The sequence below is a fragment of the Gekko japonicus genome, unplaced genomic scaffold, assembly GCF_001447785.1.
Source record: "Gekko japonicus isolate JY-2015 unplaced genomic scaffold, Gekko_japonicus_V1.1 scaffold1732, whole genome shotgun sequence".
Lineage (NCBI taxonomy): Eukaryota > Metazoa > Chordata > Lepidosauria > Squamata > Gekkonidae > Gekko > Gekko japonicus.
This window is the reverse complement of record NW_015175412.1, coordinates 347,998-370,338: the sequence shown is the minus strand read 5'-3', so window position 1 is coordinate 370,338 and position 22,341 is coordinate 347,998. Positions and strand designations below refer to the sequence as shown.

The 22,341-nt window shown below is 50.2% G+C and overlaps 1 protein-coding gene across 1 annotated transcript in view; it reads right to left on the bottom strand.

The window, feature by feature from the left end:
- LOC107122630 (E3 ubiquitin-protein ligase TRIM9) overlaps window positions 1–22,341 on the bottom strand; it is a 100,248-nt gene that overhangs the window by 18,694 nt on the left and 59,213 nt on the right. Inside the window, exons 4-7 of the mRNA XM_015425745.1 lie at window positions 12,827–12,937; window positions 10,507–10,666; window positions 7,362–7,507; window positions 5,959–6,097 (exon numbers count right to left, since the gene is read on the bottom strand). Of these exons, the coding sequence (XP_015281231.1) occupies window positions 5,959–6,097; window positions 7,362–7,507; window positions 10,507–10,666; window positions 12,827–12,937 (556 nt within the window). The remainder of the gene's footprint in view (window positions 1–5,958; window positions 6,098–7,361; window positions 7,508–10,506; window positions 10,667–12,826; window positions 12,938–22,341) is intronic.

The following is a 22,341-nucleotide window of genomic DNA, read 5'->3' as shown; positions in this document are numbered from 1 at the left end:
CTGACTGAGGGCTGTTGGGAGCAGGGGGCGGGGCTTGTTGCATGTGCCCACCCTCTGGGCTCTTTACTGCCGGAGCTCCACTCCTGTGTGCTCCTGCAGGAAATGACCCCTGGGCATAATACATCACGGTTGTTTGCTTCTTCCCACCTGGAGGTTGGCAGCCAGATACTCTAGACACAGAGCAGAATTTTGTGCATCCAACTTCATTGATATGAGTTTAGGGGGCAGCCTTTCCAACGAATCTGGCCTCGAACCGGCTTGGGAAGTCACCTTTGTCCTGACTGGGTGCTCTCCCAGTATATGGGTTCTCCTTAAATAATGGTAAAAGCAGCAAAAAAGCATCAAAACAGACATTTTTAAGGGCTCGTCTCCCTCCCCGTCCCTCTCTGCCCGGCTGAAGACCGGGTTGCTCCAAAGAGACAAACTCCACATACAGGTAAGCAGGCAAAACCGTCAACTCTCCGTACACTGGACACGAGGCAGAAGACGTCCAGAAACGGGAAATGTCAAAAGCCAGTCGCGTGAAAGCATTGGAAGTGCAAAACCCATAGAAAAGCACAACGGGGTGGGGTGGGGGATAAAACCAAAAAAAGGGAGATCCAAGCCGTGGCCCCGCTGGGTTGCCCAGCAACTGAAAGACAGCGTCATTCCTCATTCCAAATCAGGGGGTGGAAAGAAAAGAAAACGCCCGGGGCCATTCTCCATCGGCTTATGGCCGCGTGCTGATGGGACGACGAGGGGCATAAGCGTGCGGCGACAGGAGAATTTCCCAAAAAGGAAAAATGCAAATGTTGAGTCTCGCATAGGAGGAACAGGAGGATCGGGGCCCTTTTGACAGCGTGTGAGAAGGGGCCTCAAGACCACACAGATCCTTGCACCGGGACAGAGAGCACCTGCCGCCAGTGGCAAGCCAAGGACAGAACCCTGCAGAATCTCCATCCTTTCTGGCTGATCGCTGAAGGAATAAAGGCTGGCCTGGCTCACCGAATGCCCTAACTAGGGTTGCCAAACCCGGGTTGGGAAATTCCTGGAGATTGGGGGGGGGTGGAGCCTGGGGAAGGCGGGGGTTGGGGAGGGGTGGGGCCTCATCGGGGTACGTCACGCTGGGGACGCTGTGCTGGGCGTTGGGTGTTGGGGGCGGGGCTTCCTGTTGCCGGCCAGCTCGTCAACGGCGGATTGGAGCCCGACAAACCGGAGGATCCCCTGCTCCCACTTGGGGGGCTAGCAACTCAAAGGCCAAAACAGCTGCCTCCTGGAAATTAGATCTCTCTAGGGTTGCCAGGTTCTACCTGGCTGCTGGAGGGGGGCTCCAGGCCACTGGTCGGGGTCTTCTGGCGCATGCGCATAGTGCACGCACTGCAGTGACATCGCCTGCAAGTGACATCATCGCGGCAGGCATATCGCCAAAGGATGCTCTAGCAATTGGACTAAAAAACTCTATGGTAACCATAGAGTTTTTAGGGTGATTGTTAGAGCGTCCCCCTGGTGATGTGCCCGGCCTGACGACGTCACCTCTGAGTGATGTCATCACGCTGGGCACGTCGCCGTGATCCCAGCACTTTGGGGGTGGGGTTCCCCCCGTCAGCCGGATCCAGGCCAGCAGATCGGGGGGCCCTAAAGCGGGCAACCCCCCCCAAAGTGCCAGGATCATGGCCATGTGACCAGTGTGATGACATCACTTGGAGGTGACGTTGTTGTGCTGGGCACGTCACCAGGGGGACGCTCTATCAATCACCCTAAAAACTCTATGGTTACCATAGAGTTTTCAGGCCAATTGCTAGAGCGTCCCCTGACGATGTGCCTGGCGCGATGATGTCACTTCCAGAAACATACTTTGCACGTTTGTGACAATTCCCTTCTCTTTTCTCTATTCCATATGCCTCCACCCTGACCATGGAGCCTTCAGGAAGCGGCTTCGGCACAGAGACTGCCTGTCTACCCAGTACGGTTGTAAGACAGAAACAAACACAGCACGAGTCCACATCTTCAGCGTTTCCTCCACATGGGGAAGCAGGGCACTGACAACACAGAACGACTGACCCCGTCTCACATGAATGCCATGGGGGAGGGCGTGGGGGGGAACCAAAAAAATCCAAAAAAAAGAAAAGCAGCAAAACGGCAACAAAACAAGAACCGGACTCCCCAGACAAGCAGGGGGACGTCCGGAAGCACAGCGCCACAGGCAACGCCCGGCGTGCTCGGCTCACCCACCAGCGGAATTGAGAGACTGCAAAGAAGAGTGCAAGCTCATTTGGTGGGACGAGGATCGGAGCTCAAAGTAGGATCTCCCCGGAAAGCTGTTTTGCAGGTTTAAGGTGGAAGAGAAGGGGTTGGATCTACGCAGCTGCAGCCTTTCCAAAGGCACAGGGAAGGTCAGGGCCTGCTCCTCGGGCTCGGAGTCTAAACGCAAGATCAAGGCAAACGCGAGGTCAGAACTCCGTCTTTCGGGCATTACCTGAGATGCAGTTCCAGCAAGAGGCAACGAGCCCTTTCCTGTGTAAACGCAACAGGGTTGGAGGAGCTTACTGGACCTACCCACACATTCTAGTCATTTGCAGAGGCCCTCCTTCAGTTGTCCCTGACACCTGCAGCTAGATGAGCAGTGACCTGAGACACGGCCTTCTTGGTGGTGGCACCAAAACTTTGCAACTCCCTCCCCAGGGAGTTTCGTCTGTCTCCCTCTATCAGTGTCTTTCGCCAGCAGGTAAAGACTACTTTGTTTCATCTGGCATACCCCCAATAATGGTTCCTGGCTCTCTTCCTAGCACTGAAGTGTTCTAACTGAATAATTTTTATAATTTTTATATATATATTTTCACCATCTCTTAACTGATTAACCGTTCTTGGTTTTAGTTGTTTTTAGACTGATTGCGTTCACTGGGTTTTTATTGTGATATGTTTTACTTATTAAAAAGTAAGTACATTTCAAAAAAAGATTAAAAATAAACAAACAAATAATTTAACTGCATTTTTAGAAGAAGAGATTGGATTTATACCCTGCCCTTCATGACCCGAAGGTGTCTCAGAGCGGCTTACAAACTCCTTCCCCTTCCCCTCCCCACAACAGACACCCTGGGAGGTAGGTGGGGCTGAGAGAGCTCTGACAGAAACTGCTCTTTTTCAAGGACAGCTCTTGGCAGAACTATGGCTTGCCCAAGGTCATCCGGCAGGTGCAAGCGGAGGAGTGGGGAATCAAACCCGGTTCTCCCAGATTAGAGCCTGCACACTTAACCACTACACCAAACTGGCTCTCAATTTTTAATTTTTAAATTACTGAAATGTTTTTACGTTTTTATGCTTGCTGCCTCGTGAGCCCTGATTGGGCCGAAAGAAGGGATAAAAATGATTAAAATATATAAAGTAAATGCTGTCCCAGAGAGCACACAAGACAGCTTCTACGGCACTGGAGAGTCCCAGTTGCCTGTTGCCGTTTGACCAAGAATGCACAGGGCTAGTCCTCATTGTGCAGGAATAACCGCATCGGCTAGAAAGTGCGACACAAAGCAGAAGGAGACCGTAACCCGGTCTTGGTATCCAGGAGCCCTCATTCACCACCCCCACCCCCTGTGGTTTTCCCCATGAGTCTTTGTGGTTCTTATCAAATCCATATTCGATCAAAGATTGTGCAAAGGAGAATTCAGTCGAGGACATTTTTGCAGCAGAAGAACAGCATTGCAACACTGTCCGGCTCAAATACCGGCCTGGCCTGTTGTCTTACAACCGGTTCACGGAATTTTCCAGTATTCCTTTCCGCTCAGGATTTTTTCCTGTTCTGCACGTGTTTTCCTCCCTCTAGTGGTTGATTCGATACTACAGTGGTTTATGTCCAGCATAAAAAAACCGGCCGTTTAAATCTGCAGGAAGATATGCTGGACATAAACCAGTGTAATACCGAATCGACCACTAGAGGGAGCAAAATATGACGAGAACAGACCCCCCCCTTAAAGAAACAGGAACTTACAAAATGAGAATGCGGAAACGCCTCTTGTTACCAGAAGCTGACATATAAAGAAGGCTTCTGGAGAGAGGAGTCTGAATCAGGCCGCCAAGATCTCTTCTGGAAAAGACTAACAGCATAACGCAAGGCCACTCAGTGCACTGCCCTCTGTTATTCTTTGCAGCTGGCGGTTGGGTAGCAGCCATCGGATCCCACCTGAAGATGGAAGGAGCTCTGAACGCCACTGGATCCAATCCTGCTGTCCTTCAGTACCTGTTTGCTGACTGATCCTCCTCACTATTCTAGGTTAGAGACAGGTCTTTCCCCACAACTGAGGTCTTTTGTTTGGAGATGACAGGGACTGAACGTAGGACCTTCTGCGGGCAAAGCCTGTGCTCTGCCACTGAGCCACATTCCCACCCGCACCAGGCAAGGAGAGAAGGCACAACAAAGTCTCACATTGGTGTCATCAAACCCAGGGTAATGCAATTCAAGCAGCCATAACCAATGTGTTGGTCCAGAGTCCATCGCAAGCAAGATCTTGGTGTCCTGGTTGCGACAACAGGATTCGGCCTAGTCTAGGAGACAATACGTTAATCTTAGCTAGGGTGGTCAAGGCTGTCTTGGGAAATTCCTGGAAATCGGGGGGGGGGGGCATTGACTGGGGAGGTTGGAGGTCGAGGAGGGGAGGGCATTCAGCGGGGATGTACTATCATGTCTCGTTTGCCACATCCCTGTGCCATCACATCCAGGTCAAAAGTCAGCGCTGAGAAAATGACATTCTTCCTGTTGTGTAAAAAATGGTGATATTTACGCATGAATAGAAAAGGGCCAACTCTAAAAATCTAATCATAAAATATACAACAATATATGTGTGTGTTTATTCAACATAAATTAATATAGGCCCAACACCTTTTTGATCAACACTGCTTTTAACCTAAGGAACATTTTATTTGGAACATTTGGCTGTACAACCTTAGATGAATATACAGTTGACCAGAGAGAAATACCACTGGACATGTGATTTCACTGGAGGCTTCATTTGTATTTCTGTATTTCTTTTCCTTGCCCAGTGGTTAAACTTTGGAACAATTGATTTCTGGTCTTTACTCCATATTTTGTATATGTAGAATTGTATGTATTTTTGCACATCAGCCAATATGTTCTGTATGTATTAGACCTCTGAGGAAGGCCTGTAAAGGCCAAAACGCGTTAGGTCTATCTTATTAGGTCTATCTTATTAGCCCTTGTATGTTTTTATAGTTTTATATGAAGTATGAATGGGCCCTTGTTTGTTATTTTAATTTATGTTGAATAAACACACATATATATTTTTGTATATTTTATGATTAGATTTTTAGAGTTGGCCCTTTTCTATGCCTGACTAACCTTTTTAGGTTCTGAATTCTAGGTTTAGGTTCAGTTTCCCCCCCTTTTTTCTTCTTTGTCCTTTTTGATATTTACGCATGTACACCCGACAAAAAGACTCAAGAAATTCCATATCCAGGCAGATATACATATACATCCCCAGAGCAAAATGCCTGGGCAAACCAACCGGTGACTTTCCTAGCTGCATAGGAGCACTCAATCAAAAACTCATATTGATAATATTGCCACAGGGTATCCTTCCGGTATTTGGGGGAGGCTGAGAGCTTAAGAATCAAGACGTTGGGAGGAAGGCAGAAAGGGAATGCCGGGGTGTGGGAAAGGCACGAGGCAGGTGACGGGGGGGGGACAAATTGCTTTCCACCCAGGATGGGGGACACCTCTGGAACAGCAGCTCCTTTCTCGAGAAAACATGGCCTCTTGAACGACGCATTTTAAGGGCAAAAGGGAAGCAAATAATTCCTGCAGTCCAACTTCCCCTCTTTTGTTTGTTTCGTCCCGACTCTGCAAGTGGACTACTGATAAGGGGCGGCGCCAAACGATGCACGCACCCCTAAAAGAGTGGACCCTTGGTGTGTACGCTCATGGGGACACTCGGCTGCCCGCGGAAGAAGGCCCTTGCGGCTGTGGCTTACCCTCAGAGGTCTGCAGGACCAGCGTCTTGCTGTAGGGGCTGACCCCGGTTTTGTTGAAAGCCTTGACCCGAGCGCTGTAGGTGCTGTTGAAGTGAAGCCCGTCCACGGTGCACATGGTCTCCTTCCCAACGTATACCTCCTAGATGCCAAACAGAGGAAACGGCTTTCTACCGACCCAGCAAGAGGCGGAGCCAACCACAACATGTCAGGGAGTGAGGTCCAGGGGTCATTTCGTAGAAAAAGAGCTAGGGGAACTCATTAGCATAACTCATTAGCATATGCCACACCCCCTGACATCACCGGAAGTGTGCCATAAGGCCACACCCCCTGACATCACCGGAAGTGTGTCATAAGGCCACACACCCCGCCCCCAACGGTCCCGGCCGCCGGCGGCGGCCTTACAGCTCCACTGCCGAGCCCCATGAGGGGCCCGGTGGTGGACCTGCAAGGCCGGACGGAGTGCAAGGAAGAACCGCGAAGGCCCTCCCTGGCCCCAGGCAGCCAGGGGTGGGGAGAGGCAGGGAGGAAGCAACTTACCCTACCTCTTCTCCTGCCTCCTCCTGGCCCCCCCCCCCGAAATGACCTCTGGTGAAGTCACACAGAACTCTAATAGTAACTTGTCAACATTTCAGGCAGAAGACCTGTTTACTAGGATGCCTTTTTGATGAACATATCATTTAAAACTATACACACTGCTTCACGGCATGACTGAAGGGAAGGTTTTGTGCTGCGGTGGCAGCTGCTGCCAAAGCAACTTTTAATTATTTTTTGACAGCCAATTAGATTTTCAACGACCAGTCAGAAGCCTTGCTGGGCAAAGACTCCACCTGCTTTCTAAAAACATTTGGGAGAAGAAGAAGAGGAGGAGATCGGGTTTATACCCCACCTTTCACTACCCGAAGGAGTCTCAGAGCGGCTCACAATGTCCTTTCCCTTCCCCTCCCCACAACAGACACCTTGGGAGGTGTGAGGGCTGAGAGAGCTCTCCTGAGGACTGCCCTTGAGAGAACAGCTCCGAGAGAACTTGTGACTGACCCACAGTCACACCAGCAGCTGCATGTGGAGGAGTGGGGAATCAAACCCGGATCTCCCAGATTAGAGCCCGCGCTCCTAACCACTACACCAAACTGGGAGGCACCAGGAAAGGTGCCCATGGGCGCCATGACTCCTTTCCTGGTGCCTACCAAAGGGTTTTAAAGAGTGGGTTGGCCTATTGGCCATTGGAGATTTGATGGCGGTGCAGATTTTTAAAAACGTTGCTTTAGCAGTAGCCGCCACCACACCACACCACGGCAGCCATTTTGCGGCTGGCTCCGCCTCCCGCAGGAGCCATTTTGTAGGAGCCATTCTGTTCCTGCACTCAACCACGCTTTGTCAGAATTCCAATTCTCTGCAATACCCACCCTGAACTGCCCCCCGTTCCCGTCATCCAGTTCCAGGATGTACCCGTCCACCTGCACGGTGGAGAGAGGCGGCTGCTTCCAGGACAAGGTGGCGCTGTTGTTATGGGTGCAGCATTCTTCCAGTTGCAGGATCGGGGCGGCCGGCACTGGGGAGGAAGCTAAACAGACATTAGTGTAACCCCGACTTCTCCCGCCAGCCACAATGGGAATCTTTAGCCTCTGGGCTCGACAAGGATTCGCTTGGTCGAAATTCGCAGGCGATTTCGGAACATTTTAATGGACGAAAAGCAAGCCGGGAGAGAGCGAACCTCTGTTCGGGAGCCGACAGGATAGCAACAGTGCTGAAGTCCCACAGTGCAATGCTGCGCCAAGCTGGGGTAGCCAAAGGGTGATGAAGGTGGGCTTGCAGGGCTCTTTTTGTAGCAGGAGCTCTTCTGACAGGGGCTACTGTAAGCTCTTGGAGGATTGGCTACATTAGGGGTGTGGGCTCTTTTTGTAGCAGGGGCTCCTTTGCATATTAGGCGGACACACCCCTAATGTAGCCAATCCGCCAAGAGCTTACAGAGCTCTTCTGACAGGGGCTACTGTAAGCTCTTGGAGGATTGGCTACATTAGGGGTGCAGGGCTCTTTTTGTAGCAGGGACTCCTTTGCATATTAGGCGGACACACCCCTAACGTAGCCAATCCGCCAAGAGCTTACAGAGCTCTTCTGACAGGGGCTACTGTAAGCTCTTGGAGGATTGGCTACATTAGGGGTGTGAATCAGGGCTCTTTTTGTAGCAGGGACTCCTTTGCATATTAGGCGGACACACTCCTAATGTAGCCAATCCGCCAAGAGCTTTCAGAGCTCTTCTGACAGGGGCTACTGTACGCTCTTGGAGGATTGGCTAAATTAGGGGTGTGTCGCCTAATATGCAAAGGAGTTCCTGCTACAAGAAGAGCCCTGGGTAGCTAGGGATGCCAACCTCCAGGTGGGACCTGCAGTTACAACCGGTCTCCAGACTACAGTGATTAGCTCCACTGGAGGAAAGGGTCGCTTCAGAGGGAGGAATCCATGACATTACGTCGCTGCTGACCTCCCTCTTAGTAAAGGAATTTAATTCATTTGTACCCCGCCTGTCTCCCCAACGGGAACCCAAAGCAGCTTCCATCATTCTCCTTGCCTCCATGTAGTAGTCTGAATGGGAATATAAAGATTTTTATATATAGGTTTTTTCCTTCTTGATTGTTTGTATACATATTTCTCTGGTTTTGATAGATTTATTCTTTAAGTCATATTTTATTAGGATGTTAGAAAGGCCTGTTATATAGAAGGCTTTCCTCTTGTAGGTCTGATATTGTTAGCAGACAACATAATAGGTACAAAGTTCATGATTCTGTAGTTCTTAGGGCAAACCTTTCAACGTCTGGGTCAGATAAGATTTTAGTCTCGTATCAGTAATGAATACTTTTGTTTGGGATATGAAGAATCCTTGCCCATTATCATTTAGATTAGGTTAAGTAAACACTTAGTTTGACGTAGATATATGTTTCTTTATATCTGGCCAATCAGAGGATTATTACTCAAATCACCACTGTCTTTTGTAACCAATTATGTTTTTTGAATATTGTCTTCTTGATGATGTCAGTCCATGTATAAAATATCGTGTATTACCCGAATATGTTCAGAATAGGTTCAAGGAGAAGATGAAGAAGAAAAAGAAGAAAGTTGTCAATTTCGGATTAACTATTGGGTCTAATTGTTTTCCTGTTAATTGAAGCCTATTTCCTAAATATGCTGAGAAGGAAGTAGTCAATTATGGACGGACTATTTGGTCCAATTGTTTTTTCTGTGAATCGAAATAAAACATAGATCTTCCTCCTCATTTGACTTCGTTTTTGACATGGAATCTAATATGTACAACAATGTCATCCTCACAACAACCCCGCGAGGTAGGTGAGGATGAGAGTGTGGGACCGGCCCCAGGACACCCAGCAAGCTGCCATGGCACAACTGGGGGTTTGAATCTGGGTCTCCCAGGCGCTAGCCTAGGGTTGCCAGGTCCCTTTGTCTTGCCGGCGGGGGGGATCTGGGGGGCCTTCTGGGAGTGTCGCTGCGTGACATCCTTGACGTGATGAGGTCACGTCCGGGTGATGTTGGCAACCCTCACCCCCCTGCTAGAGAAGTCCCTGAGTAAACCCCTGGGCAAGCAACTGGCTGCCACTCCTTCTTATGGTGGCAAGTCAAACACTGCCCTGAAGAACAATCTCTCAATGGGGCAAAATTTGCCCCTCCCTTCCTATAGCCTAGCCCTCACTGTCTTAGACCCCAAATTGGGGGTGGTGGTGGTTTAGATGCCCTACACAATCAGGGATTCCTCACCAGCCCCCCCCCCCCCATTCAGTAGATGCATAAAGCTGCCTTTTCCGGATCAGACCCTTGGTCCATCCAGGTCAGCATTGTCTACTCAGACAGGCAGCCGCTCTCCAGGATCTCAGGTTGAGGTCTTTCCCATCACCGCCTGCCTGGTCCTTTTTAACTGGAGATGCCGGGGATTGTACCGGGGACCTTCTGCATGCCAAGCAGAGGCTCTTCCACTGAGCCACGGCCCCTCTTTACAGCTCTCCAGGGTCTCTGGCTGAGGTCTTTCCCATCACCTCCTGCCTGGTTCTTCTAACTGGAGATGCCGGGGATTGAACCTAGGACCTCCTGCATGCCAAGCAGATGCTCTGCCACTGAGCCATGGCCCCTCTTTACAGCTCTCCAAGGTCTCAGGCGGAGGTCTTTCCCATCACCTCCTGCCTGGTCCTTTTAACTGGAGATGCCGGGGATTGAACCTGGGACCTTCTGCATGCCAGGCAGAGGCTCTGCCACTGAGCCACAGCCCCTCTTTGCAGCTCTCCAGGGTCTCAGGCGGAGGTCTTTCCCATCACCTCCTGCCTGGCCCTTTTAACTGGAGATGCCGGGGATCGAACCTGGGACCCTTCTGCATGCCGAGCAGATGTTCTTCCATTGTATCCCAGCCCCTCCCCCACAACACGTGCTCTTCCAATAGAGTTTTTGATCTTACCGCTCTATTTATGCCTATAACTTGTTTAGTTTGGATTTTTGGCCTCCAGCGCTGCGAACTGAGCGGCCTCGGGTTTTCGAGGTCTTCCTAAGCGCCTGTACCTTTCATCTGTACGAAGTCGAGCTGGTGGATGGACTGCAGCAGCGGTGCGCTGTCCAAGTTCAGGTCAAAGTCCGTCGTCATCCTCGGGGAGAGCGTCCCCTTCCCCCACTGATCCTCGGTCAGGTGGACCCTCCGGATAAGCGCGTCGGAGATCTGATGGCGGAGGAGATGCGAGAATAAGCACGTAGGGCAGATAATGATAAACATGTGCCGGGAATAAATGTGTACTGCGGGGTTCCCCGACGCGGTGCCCATGGGCGTCAGGGTGCCCTCTAATTTTTTTTAGAAAGTGGGTGGAGCCAGATGGGGTGCCTTCTGAACAGGGCTTCTAATTGGTCTTTATCCACGCTTTCCCAGAGCATTTCTTAAAATTCTATCTGTCTGTCTATCTATCTATCATCTATCATCCATCATCTGTCCATCTAGCATCCACCGTCTATCATCTATCTATCAACCATCTTTCTATCATCTATTTATCTATCATCCATCATCTATCCAGGGCTATTTTGGGGCAGGAACGCACAGGAACGGAGTTCCGTCTGGCTCCCGAATTGGCCACGCCCAGCAGGAACTCATTAGCATAACAGGCCACACCCAACAGCAGAAACTCATTAGGATTGGCTACATTAGGGGTGTGTGGCCTAACATGCAAAGGAGTTCCTGCTACAAAAAAAGGCCCTGGGTTTTGACAATAAACAAAGTAAACAGAATAAGAAGCAAAAGGTGGGTGTGGCTGGATGACCACACTTCAAGTAACATGGGGGTGCGGCCTAATATGCTAATGAACTGCACTGTCATGGGGTGTGGTCTAATATGCGAATGAGTTTCTGCTGTTGGGTGTGGCCTATTATGCTAATGAGTTCCTGTTGGGCTTTTTCTACAAAAAGAGCCCTGCAATCTATCATTTATCGATCATCCATCATCTATCATCTATCATCTATCTATCATCTATCTATCTAATCTATCATCCATCATCTATCATCCATCATCTGTCTGTCTGTCTATCATCTATCTACCTACCTACCTACCTACCATTATCATCATCATCTATCAATCATCTATCTATCTATCTATCTATCTATCTATCTATCTATCTATCTATCTATCCATCCAACCATCCAACCATCCATCCATCTCTTTATCATCCATAATCTGTCTGTCTGTCTACATCCATCACCTCTCTCTCTCTTTCTCTACCTACCTACCTACCTACCAACCTACCTACCTACCTACCTCTTATGGCTTCTTAACTTCTTAGTTGTAAGCAGATTACTAAAATATAAAGAGCTAGACCACATTTGAATGGCTGCGAAAATCTATCACAAACGCACAAAATTTTGCAGCTGGAAGAGTGATAGGTCTGCTATTATCTTCTAATAAAAGAGGCAATGTCTCCATACGATCTATGTTTTGGAGCAAAGGAAGAATTTAAAGACTTCTAGGCTCAGAACTCTCTTAGCCCTGGCTACAAAATAACTCAGGGCCAAGTTTGCTGCCTCAGCAGATAATTATTTTTCATTACTTACCAGATTTATTTTCGATGTTTATAATTTCATTGTGAATCAATATTTATAATTGACCGGGCTAATTAGGTTTATTAAGGCTGACCCCCAACTGTATTTTATCTTCGTAATCTAACACTAATTTGCTCTTGTAACTTATCTTCTATCCTGTATTTTTAATGCTGTTCTTAGTTCTGTTTGAATAATTTTTATCATTATGTTCTTAATCTTTCATTATGAGGGCCTTTGGCGACATACAATAAATCTATGCTACTACTACTACATAACCACTGGTTTGGCTGACAGTTGGTCCGTACTCCATCTTTAGTATCTCTTCCCCTACACACCACGTGCGTGTTAAAATGTGGTCAAGTCCCTTTTGACCAAGGCTCCCTCTAAGCAGTGGAGTACGGTGAGCAAAAACTCTACTTTCTGAGCTACCAGCATTAAAGTTGGGAGTGAGCGATTTGGCTGCTGCATCAATCAGTTTGCGCTGGAGCCATCCCTTCCTGAGCTAAGACAAAAAGGTGTGAGCCGGAGGCTAAAAAACTGTGAGCTGGCTCACACTAGCTCAGCTTAGAAGGAACGCTGCTTTTGACTTGTGGTGACCCTATGAAACGATGACCCCCCCCCCAATGTCCTCTCATTATCAGGTCGTGCAAACGGACGGCCGCGGCTTCCTTGACGGAGTCTATCCATCTCATGTTGGGTCTTCCTCTTTTCCTGCTCCTTTCCACTTTTTCTTTTCCCGTGACTCTTGACTCCGCCCCCCCCAAAGGAACATGCAAAGAGAACAGAATCGTCCCCCCACCTGCAGGAATCCGCTGGGGTCGTTCTCCTTGATGACTTCCAGACAATACTCCATCAGGCCCGTTGTCTGGCGTAGCTTCACCGTGCAGTGAGAGATCTGATCCCGCACCACCTGCAACAAGAATCACAATACAAGAACTCGTGGGCACTCCATGAAACTGCAGAGCGGTCGGGTTAGAACGGATAAAAGGAAGTCCTTCTTCACCCAAAGAGTGATGAACACTTGGAATTCACTGCCACAGGAGGTGGTGGCGGCTACAAACATGGACGGCTTCAAAAGGGAATTAGATAAGCATATGGAGCAGAGGTCCATCAGTGGCTATTAGCCACAAGGTATAGATAGGGGCTCTGGGGCAAGGGATGCTCTGTCTTCTTGGTGCTTGGGGGGGTCAACAGTGGGAGGGCTTCTAATGTCCTGGCCCCACTGCTGGACCTCCTGAGGGCACCTGGTATTTCTGGCCACTGTGTGACCCAGAGTGTTGGACTGGATGGGCCTTTGGCCTGATCCAACATTGGCATCTCTTATGTTCTTATGTTCTTAAGAATCAAAGGCGGTCACATCCCTGAGGAGTGCCGAGTGCCGGGAGCTGTGCCATCCTTTTGTCACGGTTGGCCAGACTATGATGCCTCAGAGCATCCATGCTGGCCTGACTATTCTGGTTTTTGAGGACTTCAAAGTTTCCATTGTACCTGACAGCAGGGGCACAGCCAGAAAATTTGGGGTGGTGGGGTGTTAGGAAATCTGCACTCAGGGTCGCGCTGACCCTTTGGAGGGCCAACAACAGGGCAGAGAGGCCGAGGCCTTCACTAGAACATAAGAAGAGCCCTGCTGGATCTGATCAGTGGTCCATCCAGTCCTGTATCCTGCCTCACACAGTGACCAACCAGTTCCTCTGGAGGGCCAACAATAGGGCATATAGTGGCCAAGGCCTTCGTTAGACCATAAGAAGAGCCCTGCTGGATCTGATCAGTGGTCCATCCAGTCCTGTATCCTGCCTCACACAGTGACCAACCAGTTCCTCTGGAGGGCCAACAACAGGGCAGAGAGGCCGAGACCTTCCCCTGATAAGAACATCAGAACAGCCCTGCTGGATCAGACCAGGGGTCCATCTAGTCCAGCATCCTGACTCACACAGTGGCCAACCAGTTCCTCTGGAGGGCCAACAGCAGGGCAGAGAGGCTGAGGCCTTCATTAGAACATCAGAAGAGCCCTGCTGGATCAGACCAGTGGTCCATCCAGTCCAGCAACCTGTTTCACACAGTGGCCAACCAGTTCCTCTGGAGGGACAACAACAGGGCACAGAGGCCGAGGCCTTCATAAGAACTTCAGAAGTGCCCTGCTGGGTCGGACCAGTGAGAGTCCCTCTAGTCCAGCCTCTTGCCTCACACAGTGGCCAGCCAGTTCCTCTGGAGGGCCCACAACAGGGCAGAGAGGCCGAGGCCTTCATAAGAATATAAGAGCACTGCTGGAACAGACCAGCAACCTGTCTCACACAGCGGACAACCGGTTCCTCTGGAGGGTTGTGGTGGAGCCTTCTTTGCTGTAGTGGTTAGGAGAACCGGGTTTGATTCCCCGCTCCTCCACATGCAGCTGCTGGAGCGACCTTGGGTCAGTCGCAAGTTCTCTCAGAGCTGTTCTCTCAAGGGCCGTCCCCCAAAGAGCTCTCTCAGTCCCACCTACTTCCAAAGTCACAGGGTGTCCGTTGTGGGGAGGGGAGGGGAGGGGAAGGAGATGGTAAGCAGCTCTGAGAGTCCTTCGGGTAGTGATGGGTGGGGTGCAAATCCAATCTCCTCCTCCTCGTCGTCTTCTTGTAGTGGAGCCTGTGGGGAGGCTGGGGTCTGGGAAGGGGAGACACTTCAGTGGGGTAGAATGCCACCCTCCAAAGCAGCCATTTTCTCCAGGGGAACTGATCTTTCTAGTCTGAAGAGCACATGTAATTCCAGGACGTTCCTGGGCCCTGCCTCGAGAAGAGATGGAAAATTTCCGGAAAGGAAGGAAGGAAGGAAGGAAGGAAGGAAGGAAGGAAGGAAGGAAGGAAGGAAGGAAGGATGGATCCTGGCTTACAAACTGGAAGGCTGGGAACAGAGTGATTCAGGAAAGGGCGGGAGTGGGGCCTCCTCCTCCTCCCCTGGTTGCCAGCCTCAAGGATGGAGCTGGAGACCTCCCAGAAGTACAACTGATCTCCAGACGGCAGTGATCAGTTCCCCCTGCAGAAAATGGCTGCTTTGGAGGGTGGGTTCTGTGGCCTTGGACCCCACTGAAGTCCCCCCCCCCATTCTCAGGAGCCTTCCTCAGACTCCACCTCCAAATCTCCGGGAATTCCCCAGGCCAGAGATGATGAAGAAGCAGAAGGAGGAGGAGGAGGAGGAGGAGGAGGAAGCGATTGGATTTATACCTGGCCCTTCACAACCCGAAGGAGTCTCAGAGCAGCTTACAAACTCCTCTCCCTTCCCCTCCCCACGACAGACACCCTGTGAGGCAGGTGGGGCTGAGAGAGTTCTGACAGAACTGTCCTTGAGAGAACAGCTCTGAGAGAACAACAGCTTGCCCAAGGTCATCCAGCAGCTGCAAGTGGAGGAGTGGGGAATCAAACCTGGTTCTCCCAGATTAGAGTCCGCGCACTTAACCCCTACACCAAACTGGCACTACACCAAGGGCCTCTGACTTATACTAGAATCAAACATCCCCCCCTGTAAGCATAAGCCAATGGATATGTTTTGCGCGCACGGGCAAAGCAAGCAGGCAAAGCAAAAAGCCGTTAACTTTCCCAGCCGAGAAAACCACAGCTGTAACATCTACAAGATCAAGTATAAGACAGCAAACAGTTGGTGAGCCAGGGAGAGCCGAGACAGAAGACGGGAGGGCACCCCTCCACATCCCAGACTTATGACAGGGCTACCTGACCTATTTACATCTTGATCTATATTCTTCCGACATCTGAAGAAGTGGGCAGTGACTCACGAAAGCTCACACTCTGCCACGAATTTTGTTAGTCTTTTCAGGTGCCCTTTTCTACTGCTGGAGGCAGACTGACACTGCGACCCCTTGAAGATTTCCAAGGCCTATGCTTTTGAGAGTCAAAGCTTCCTACATCAAAGACCTGTGTAATTTTATTATTATTTATCGTACAGCAGAGTTACACACAGGAAGCATATAGTGATGTAAGACGTGGAACAAAGTTGATACAACAGGTAAGCAGACCAACTGGGCAATTCCCATAAATCAAAGGATCACAGAGTTGGAAGGGATCTCCAGGGTCATCTAGTCCAACCCCCTGCCCAATGCAAGAAATTCACAAATACCTCCCCCTCCACACCCCCAGTGACCCCCACGTGGCCTGGAGAAAAATTCCTTCCTGACCCCAAAGGGGCGATCAGCATTTCCCTGGGCGTGCAAGAAAGGGCCACGAGAACTAAGCACTGAGGCAACCCTTCCTGCCCTCCCTCTCAGAATCTGCCCCAGTTCACAGAATCAGCATGGCTGTCAGAGGTCCGTCTAGCCTCTACGTGAAAACCTCCAAAGAAGGAGCTTTGTTATTGTTGCAGTACTGCTCGTGGCCAGTAGGAGGGGCTCGTTCTCTGTGATACCTTAAGCAATTGTAACTTTACTATGGACTTTAGTGGGTATGGACATCAGCTTTGACTGTTCTCTAGCAATGGGCGGTTTCTTTTTGCAATGGGGGTGGGTGGGAGGAGGCCTCATGTCCTGAAACAGCTGCGCAAGAAGCAGGCATCTACAGCCAGAGCTCCCAGCTATCAAACCCCCCCCCCCCAGCAGACTGCTCCTTTCTAGTTCTCACCGGCAAATAGCAGGCAATCCTAAAAGAAATCAACCCTGACTGTTCCCTGGAAGGCCAGAGAATGAAACTGAAGCTCAAATACTTTGGCCACCCAATGAGAAGGGAGCCCTCACTGGAGGAGAAGACCCTGATGCTGGGAAAGATTGAAGGTCAAAGAAGACGGGGACGGCAAAGGATGAGATGGTTAGACAGTGTCATAGATGCAACGAACATGAAGTTGAGCAAACTTCAGAGGACGGCGGAAGACAGGAGGGCCTGGCGTGATCTGGTCCATGGGGTCGCGGAGAGTCAGACTCGACTGTGCGACTGAACAGCAAAAACATCACCCCCTGTCTGTCAAATATCGTTTGTATTTTATTTTTATTCAAGAAATTTGTAGCATGCCTTTCGGCCCTTATGAGGGCCACCAGATTCCATGTCGATGCATAGTTGTCGGTGTGTGGGAATCTCTGAGGAGATATGCCTTGGATAATGCCCCTCCAATCCGAACTGTCTGTCCTGTTTGAAATGAAAAACCAAATGAATGCGCTCCCGCCACATTCTCCTCCAGCTCCGGAGAGCCAGTTTGGTGTAGTGGTTAGGAGCACAGACTCTAAACTGGGAGAACCGGGTTTGACTCCCCACTCCTCCACATGCAGCTGCTGGTGTGACCTTGGATCAGACACAAGTTCTCTCAGAGCTGTTCTGGAAAGAGCAGTTCTGTCACAGCTCTCTCAGCCCCACCCACCTCCCAGGGTGTCTGTTGTGGGGAGGGGAAGGGAAAGGAGATCGTAAGTCGCTCTGAGACTGCCTCGTGTAGTGAAGGGCAGGGTATACATCCAATCTCTTCCTCTTCTTCTCCTCTTCCGTTCAGCAATTTTTGATATCAAATATTCTCCCAATAAAGTCTGGATGCTCGAATACCCACCCAATATTTGATACCTGTGTTTGATCAGAGATCTAATTCCAGTATTTGATAACTGGCGAATGATGTTTGATGTGCCATTTATTTCATTTATTCCAAAAAATGTGAAACCTGCTTTTCTGCCAACTTGTGGGCGTCTAAGCAATTTCTGGATGACAAAATTAAACAATAATTGGTGGATTCAGTATATTTGGGACTATTTTGCTGTTCTCCTCCACTTCAGATTTCTCGCTGGCCAAATCCTGTTCTGTCAGAAAATCTGGCTTTTGGACTTGATGCCCTCAATGGGTCTTAAATCGAATGTGAGGTTCTGGATCTGCAGCCAGAGAGAAGATCAAGATGAGTAGCCATGTCAGCCTGTCCGTAGCAGTAGAGAAGAGTAACAGTCCAGGAGCACTTCGTTAGTCTTTAAGGTGGCTCCTGAACTCTTACTCTTTTCTACAGCCAGAGAGAAAGGGCTCTTCTCCATCTGCTAAGTAGAGTTGCCTTCTCTGGGTTGGGAACATTGTGGAGATTTGGGGGGTGGAACATGGGGAGAACCTCAGAAGAGCCCTGCTGGATCAGACCAGGGGTCCACCTAGTCCAGCATCATGTCTCACACAGTGGCCCCAACCAGTTCCTCTGAAGGGGCAACAACAGGGCATATAGAGGCCGCGTTCATAAGAACATCAGAAGAGCCCTGCTCGGTCAGACCAGGGAGGGTCCATCCAGTCTAGCATCCTGCCTCACACAGTGGCCAACCAGTTCCGCTGGAGGGCCAACAACAGGGCAGAGAGGCCGAGGCCTTCATAAGAACATCAGAAGAGCCCTGCTCGGTCAGACCAGGGAGGGTCCATCCAGTCTAGCATCCTGCCTCACACAGTGGCCAACCAGTTCCGCTGGAGGGCCAACAACAGGGCAGAGAGGCCGAGGCCTTCATAAGAACATCAGAAGAGCCCTGCTCGGTCAGACCAGGGAGGGTCCATCCAGTCTAGCATCCTGCCTCACACAGTGGCCAACCAGTTCCGCTGGAGGGCCAACAACAGGGCAGAGAGGCCGAGGCCTTCCCCTGATGTTGCCTCCCGGCTCTGGGATTCAGAGTGTTTTAATGCCTCTGGATGTGGAGGTTCCCCTCGGCCACCATGGCTAGTATCCACTGAGAGACTTCTCCATGAATCTCCCTAATCCCCTTTCCAAGCTGCTTAGTCCTGTGGCCATCACAACATCTTCTGGCAGCAAATCCCACATTTCAATCACTCTCTGTGCAAAGTAGTATCTCCTTTTGTCCGTCCTGAACCTACTGCCCATCCGCTTCACTGGATGCCCCCGAGTTCTAATTTTTTTGGGGGGAGAGGGAGAAAAACTTCTCTTTGGGGAAAGGGAGAACAACTCTCTCCACCCCAGGCATGATTTTAGACACCTCTCCCCTTCCCCTTCCCCCCCCCCCAAGTCGTCTCCTCTCCAAACTGAAAAGTCCCAGGCTCTTCAGGGTTTGTGGAGGGAACTCAGGATGTGAGGCCACAGAGTCCCCCCTCCAAAGCAGCCCTTCTCTTTCCCAGGGGAACTGATCTCTGTCATCCGGAGATCACCTGCAACCAGTGTTCCCTCTAAGCTGAGTGAGTGTGAGCCAGCTCACAGTTTTTTAGCCTCCGGCACACACATTTTTGTCTAAACTCAGGAAGGATGGCTCCAGAGCAATGTTCCCTCCAAGCTGTGCAGCCTTGTGAGCAAAAATTCTTCTTTGTGAGCTGCTGGCATCAAAGTGGTGAGCGAGCGATTTGCCTGCTGCATAAATTAGTGTGCTCTGGAGCCATCCTTCTGTCAGCTAGCTGCCATAGAAGACCCCCCCCCTCCCCTGGCATCTGCGCATGCCCTATCTTCCCTGTGTATGATCTTGTCTCATGCATTCCTGTCTGTAAACGCTAGGCAACCCTTATCTGCAAGGTTAACAGGTGTGTGGGGGAGCTGCTTTGCCAAATGTATAATGAACTGCACCGTGTGAAGCTGTAATTGTTTAGGTTTTAAGGAACGTTGCTTCTCAGGCTTTTGAGCGCGTAACCTGGAGTCTGCCCGCTCGGCGGGAATGGAGATGATTGTTTGAATGTATTACATTATTCCTTGCCCACCCTGGCCCAGGCATTCTGGGCAGTGAATTTGTTCCTGCTCTATCATAGCTTTAATAAAATACTACTTTGCCTAAACGTGTATTGGATTAATAGCTGTGGGGGACCGGACACCTTCCTGAGCTGAGACAAAAACGTGTGAGCCGGAGGCTAAAGAACTGTGAGCCAGCTCACACTAACTCACCTTAGAGGCAACACTGGGACTCCAGAGCAAACTCATTGATGCAGTAGCCAAATTGTTCACTCACAACTTCAATGTCGGTAGCTCACAAAAGCAGAATGTTTGCTCACAGGACTTCACAGCTTAGAGGGAACATTGGCTGCAACGCTGGGAGATCTCCAGGGCCCACCTGGAGATTGGCAGCAACTGGACCGCTGAGCCCTGAAGAGCTTCCTGTGAAATCTGCAGTCCAGAGACTCGTCCCGACAGCCTCCTGTTTCCTCCCTTGCAGAGATGCCTCCCAGAGCAGCCACCGGAGTGAGAGATCACAGACCTGGGACTGGGGGTGGGGTGGGGGGAGACCATCTTTTATCTCCTTATCGTCTTTACGGCTTAAGCCGAGATTCCTGCTCTCCCCAGATAATGAAATCCCTGGCCGCTCTTCGGCAGAGATGACACTCTCAGAATGTTATCAAAGGACCCGCCATCTGCCCGGCTGCGCCCCAAACGTATCCATCACAGGCCAGTGACGGCTCTGTCTCCTGCGTGGGGAGGAAACGGGACTGGTCAAGGACAGAGAAAGGTGGTGATCCTGGCCACACATACCTCCTCCCCCTTCTGTGACATTCTTTTTTTTTTTTGAGCCCCCGGAGGGGATTTTTTTATTATTTTTTAATGTCACTACAAAACTGTAACAGAAGAAAAAGGAAGGGGGACTACATATACGGGATAAAGTAAAGAACCCACTACTAACTAAAAACCCAAGAGAGGAGATCCTCCTACTAGCTTAATTACATCAAGTCTTCCCAACATTAATCACATTATAAACTGAGTCAATCTCTTATAGTACTTTTCCTTTAAAGCTTAAATTTAACTGTCTAAAAACAGTTCCCCCGATCATCCCATTTCAAAGTTCTCAAAGGCACAATTCAGAGTCCTTCAGCCTTTACTTCTCCTTTCCCCTTCTCTTATATATATATACCACCTCACTGGTAGCTTCCGGTTTCGGGCTCTCAGTCCCTTTCGCTTTCAAAAGTTTTTCTTTGTCCTTCTTCCCCGCCATCTTTATTGTTTGTTTACTTTTGCAATTTTTTAAAAGTCTCTGAATATGCGCTTGAATGCTTGAACTCGCTCTGGTAAGTACTTCTAGACAATTTCCTTCGCGTTTTCTTCCGCTCCCCCCCTCTATCACTCAGAAGTTCATGCGCATGGGAGGCGTCCCTCCCCCGCTCGCCTTTTCCCCATTCCGTGGGGTGGGGTGGGGAGCTATCTTTTTTCTTTTCAAAGGCTTTAAAACTGACTCACGTTCATAGTTGGTCTTTCAACCTCACTTTAAGCTTCATTTCTGACGCTCGATCTCCTGCGCTTGTCCCGGTCAGCATCACTAAAGTCCATTCGGTCTCACAGCACGTCGGACCTTCGGAATGAAGAGGTGCCTCAATTCTTCTGCATTCCGCCGTCAAAGAGGCAACCTCTTAAAAGTTCCATGGCCAGGGTCCCTTCGCCGGGCCCCTGGGGGGGTTTGCGAATCTGCACACCCCCTACTTCGGCTGGAGCGCAGCTTCATCCCAGGGAGGTCTGGGAGGTGAGTCTGCTAGCGCGCCGCCATCAACCGGAAGTCCCTTCTGTGACATTCTAAGGACCCTCCAGCGCATCGGTGGGAGAACGTGGCCCACCCATCAGCTGGAGGGCCCTTTAAATCTTGCAGCTGATCAGCGGGCCCTCTAAATCTTGCAGGAGGGGAGGGAGAGGGGCGGCTGCCGGCGGCACGCCTCCCCTGAACTCCAAGGGAAAATACATCTGCTAGGCTTGCTGGCTAAGCTGAATCATCACAGTGAGAAATACAAGCTGCCTGCTAGCTTTACCTGATGGATCACCACTTGGGAAATGTACAATAGGTTGCTGCATTGTTCGGTACAAATAACTGTACATTGGTATTTATCCTCCATCAGGAAGAAGACAGTTGGACTCTTCATGTGATACAACTTAGTTTGGAAGGGTTTGAAATGTGATGTTGTAGTTTGAAAGTGTTCACAATACACTAGAGTTGATGTGTATAAAAAGCAAATATATTTAGCTATAAGTACATGTGAAAATTGTGTTTATTATTTCAACACGGTGTTTTCTGTGTTTATCTAACTTAGCCGTGTTCCCTGTGTTCCCTGTATGCTTGTGGCCACTGTGTGAGACAACAGGCTGAACTAGAGGGACCCTCACTGGCTGGGGTCATTTCCTGCAGGAGCGCACAGGAGCGGAGCTCCGGCAGTAAAGAGCCCAGGGGGCGGGCACATGCAACAAGCCCCACCCCCCTTTCCCAGGAGCCCTCAGTCAGAGCAAGAAGCAGCCAGGTAAGCTGCAGAGCCCCCCCCCCCGGTCCCCAGGTCCCCAGGTCCAAAACAGTCCAGGGGCACCTTTAAGACCAAGTTTTATTCAGGTACAAGCTCTCCCTCCTCTGCGAGGACAGATCTGCACGTCCCCCCCCCCAATAGCTAGCAATCCAAAACAGTCCAGTGGAGCCTGAGCGGGGGGTGTTGCCTTCTGACACACTTC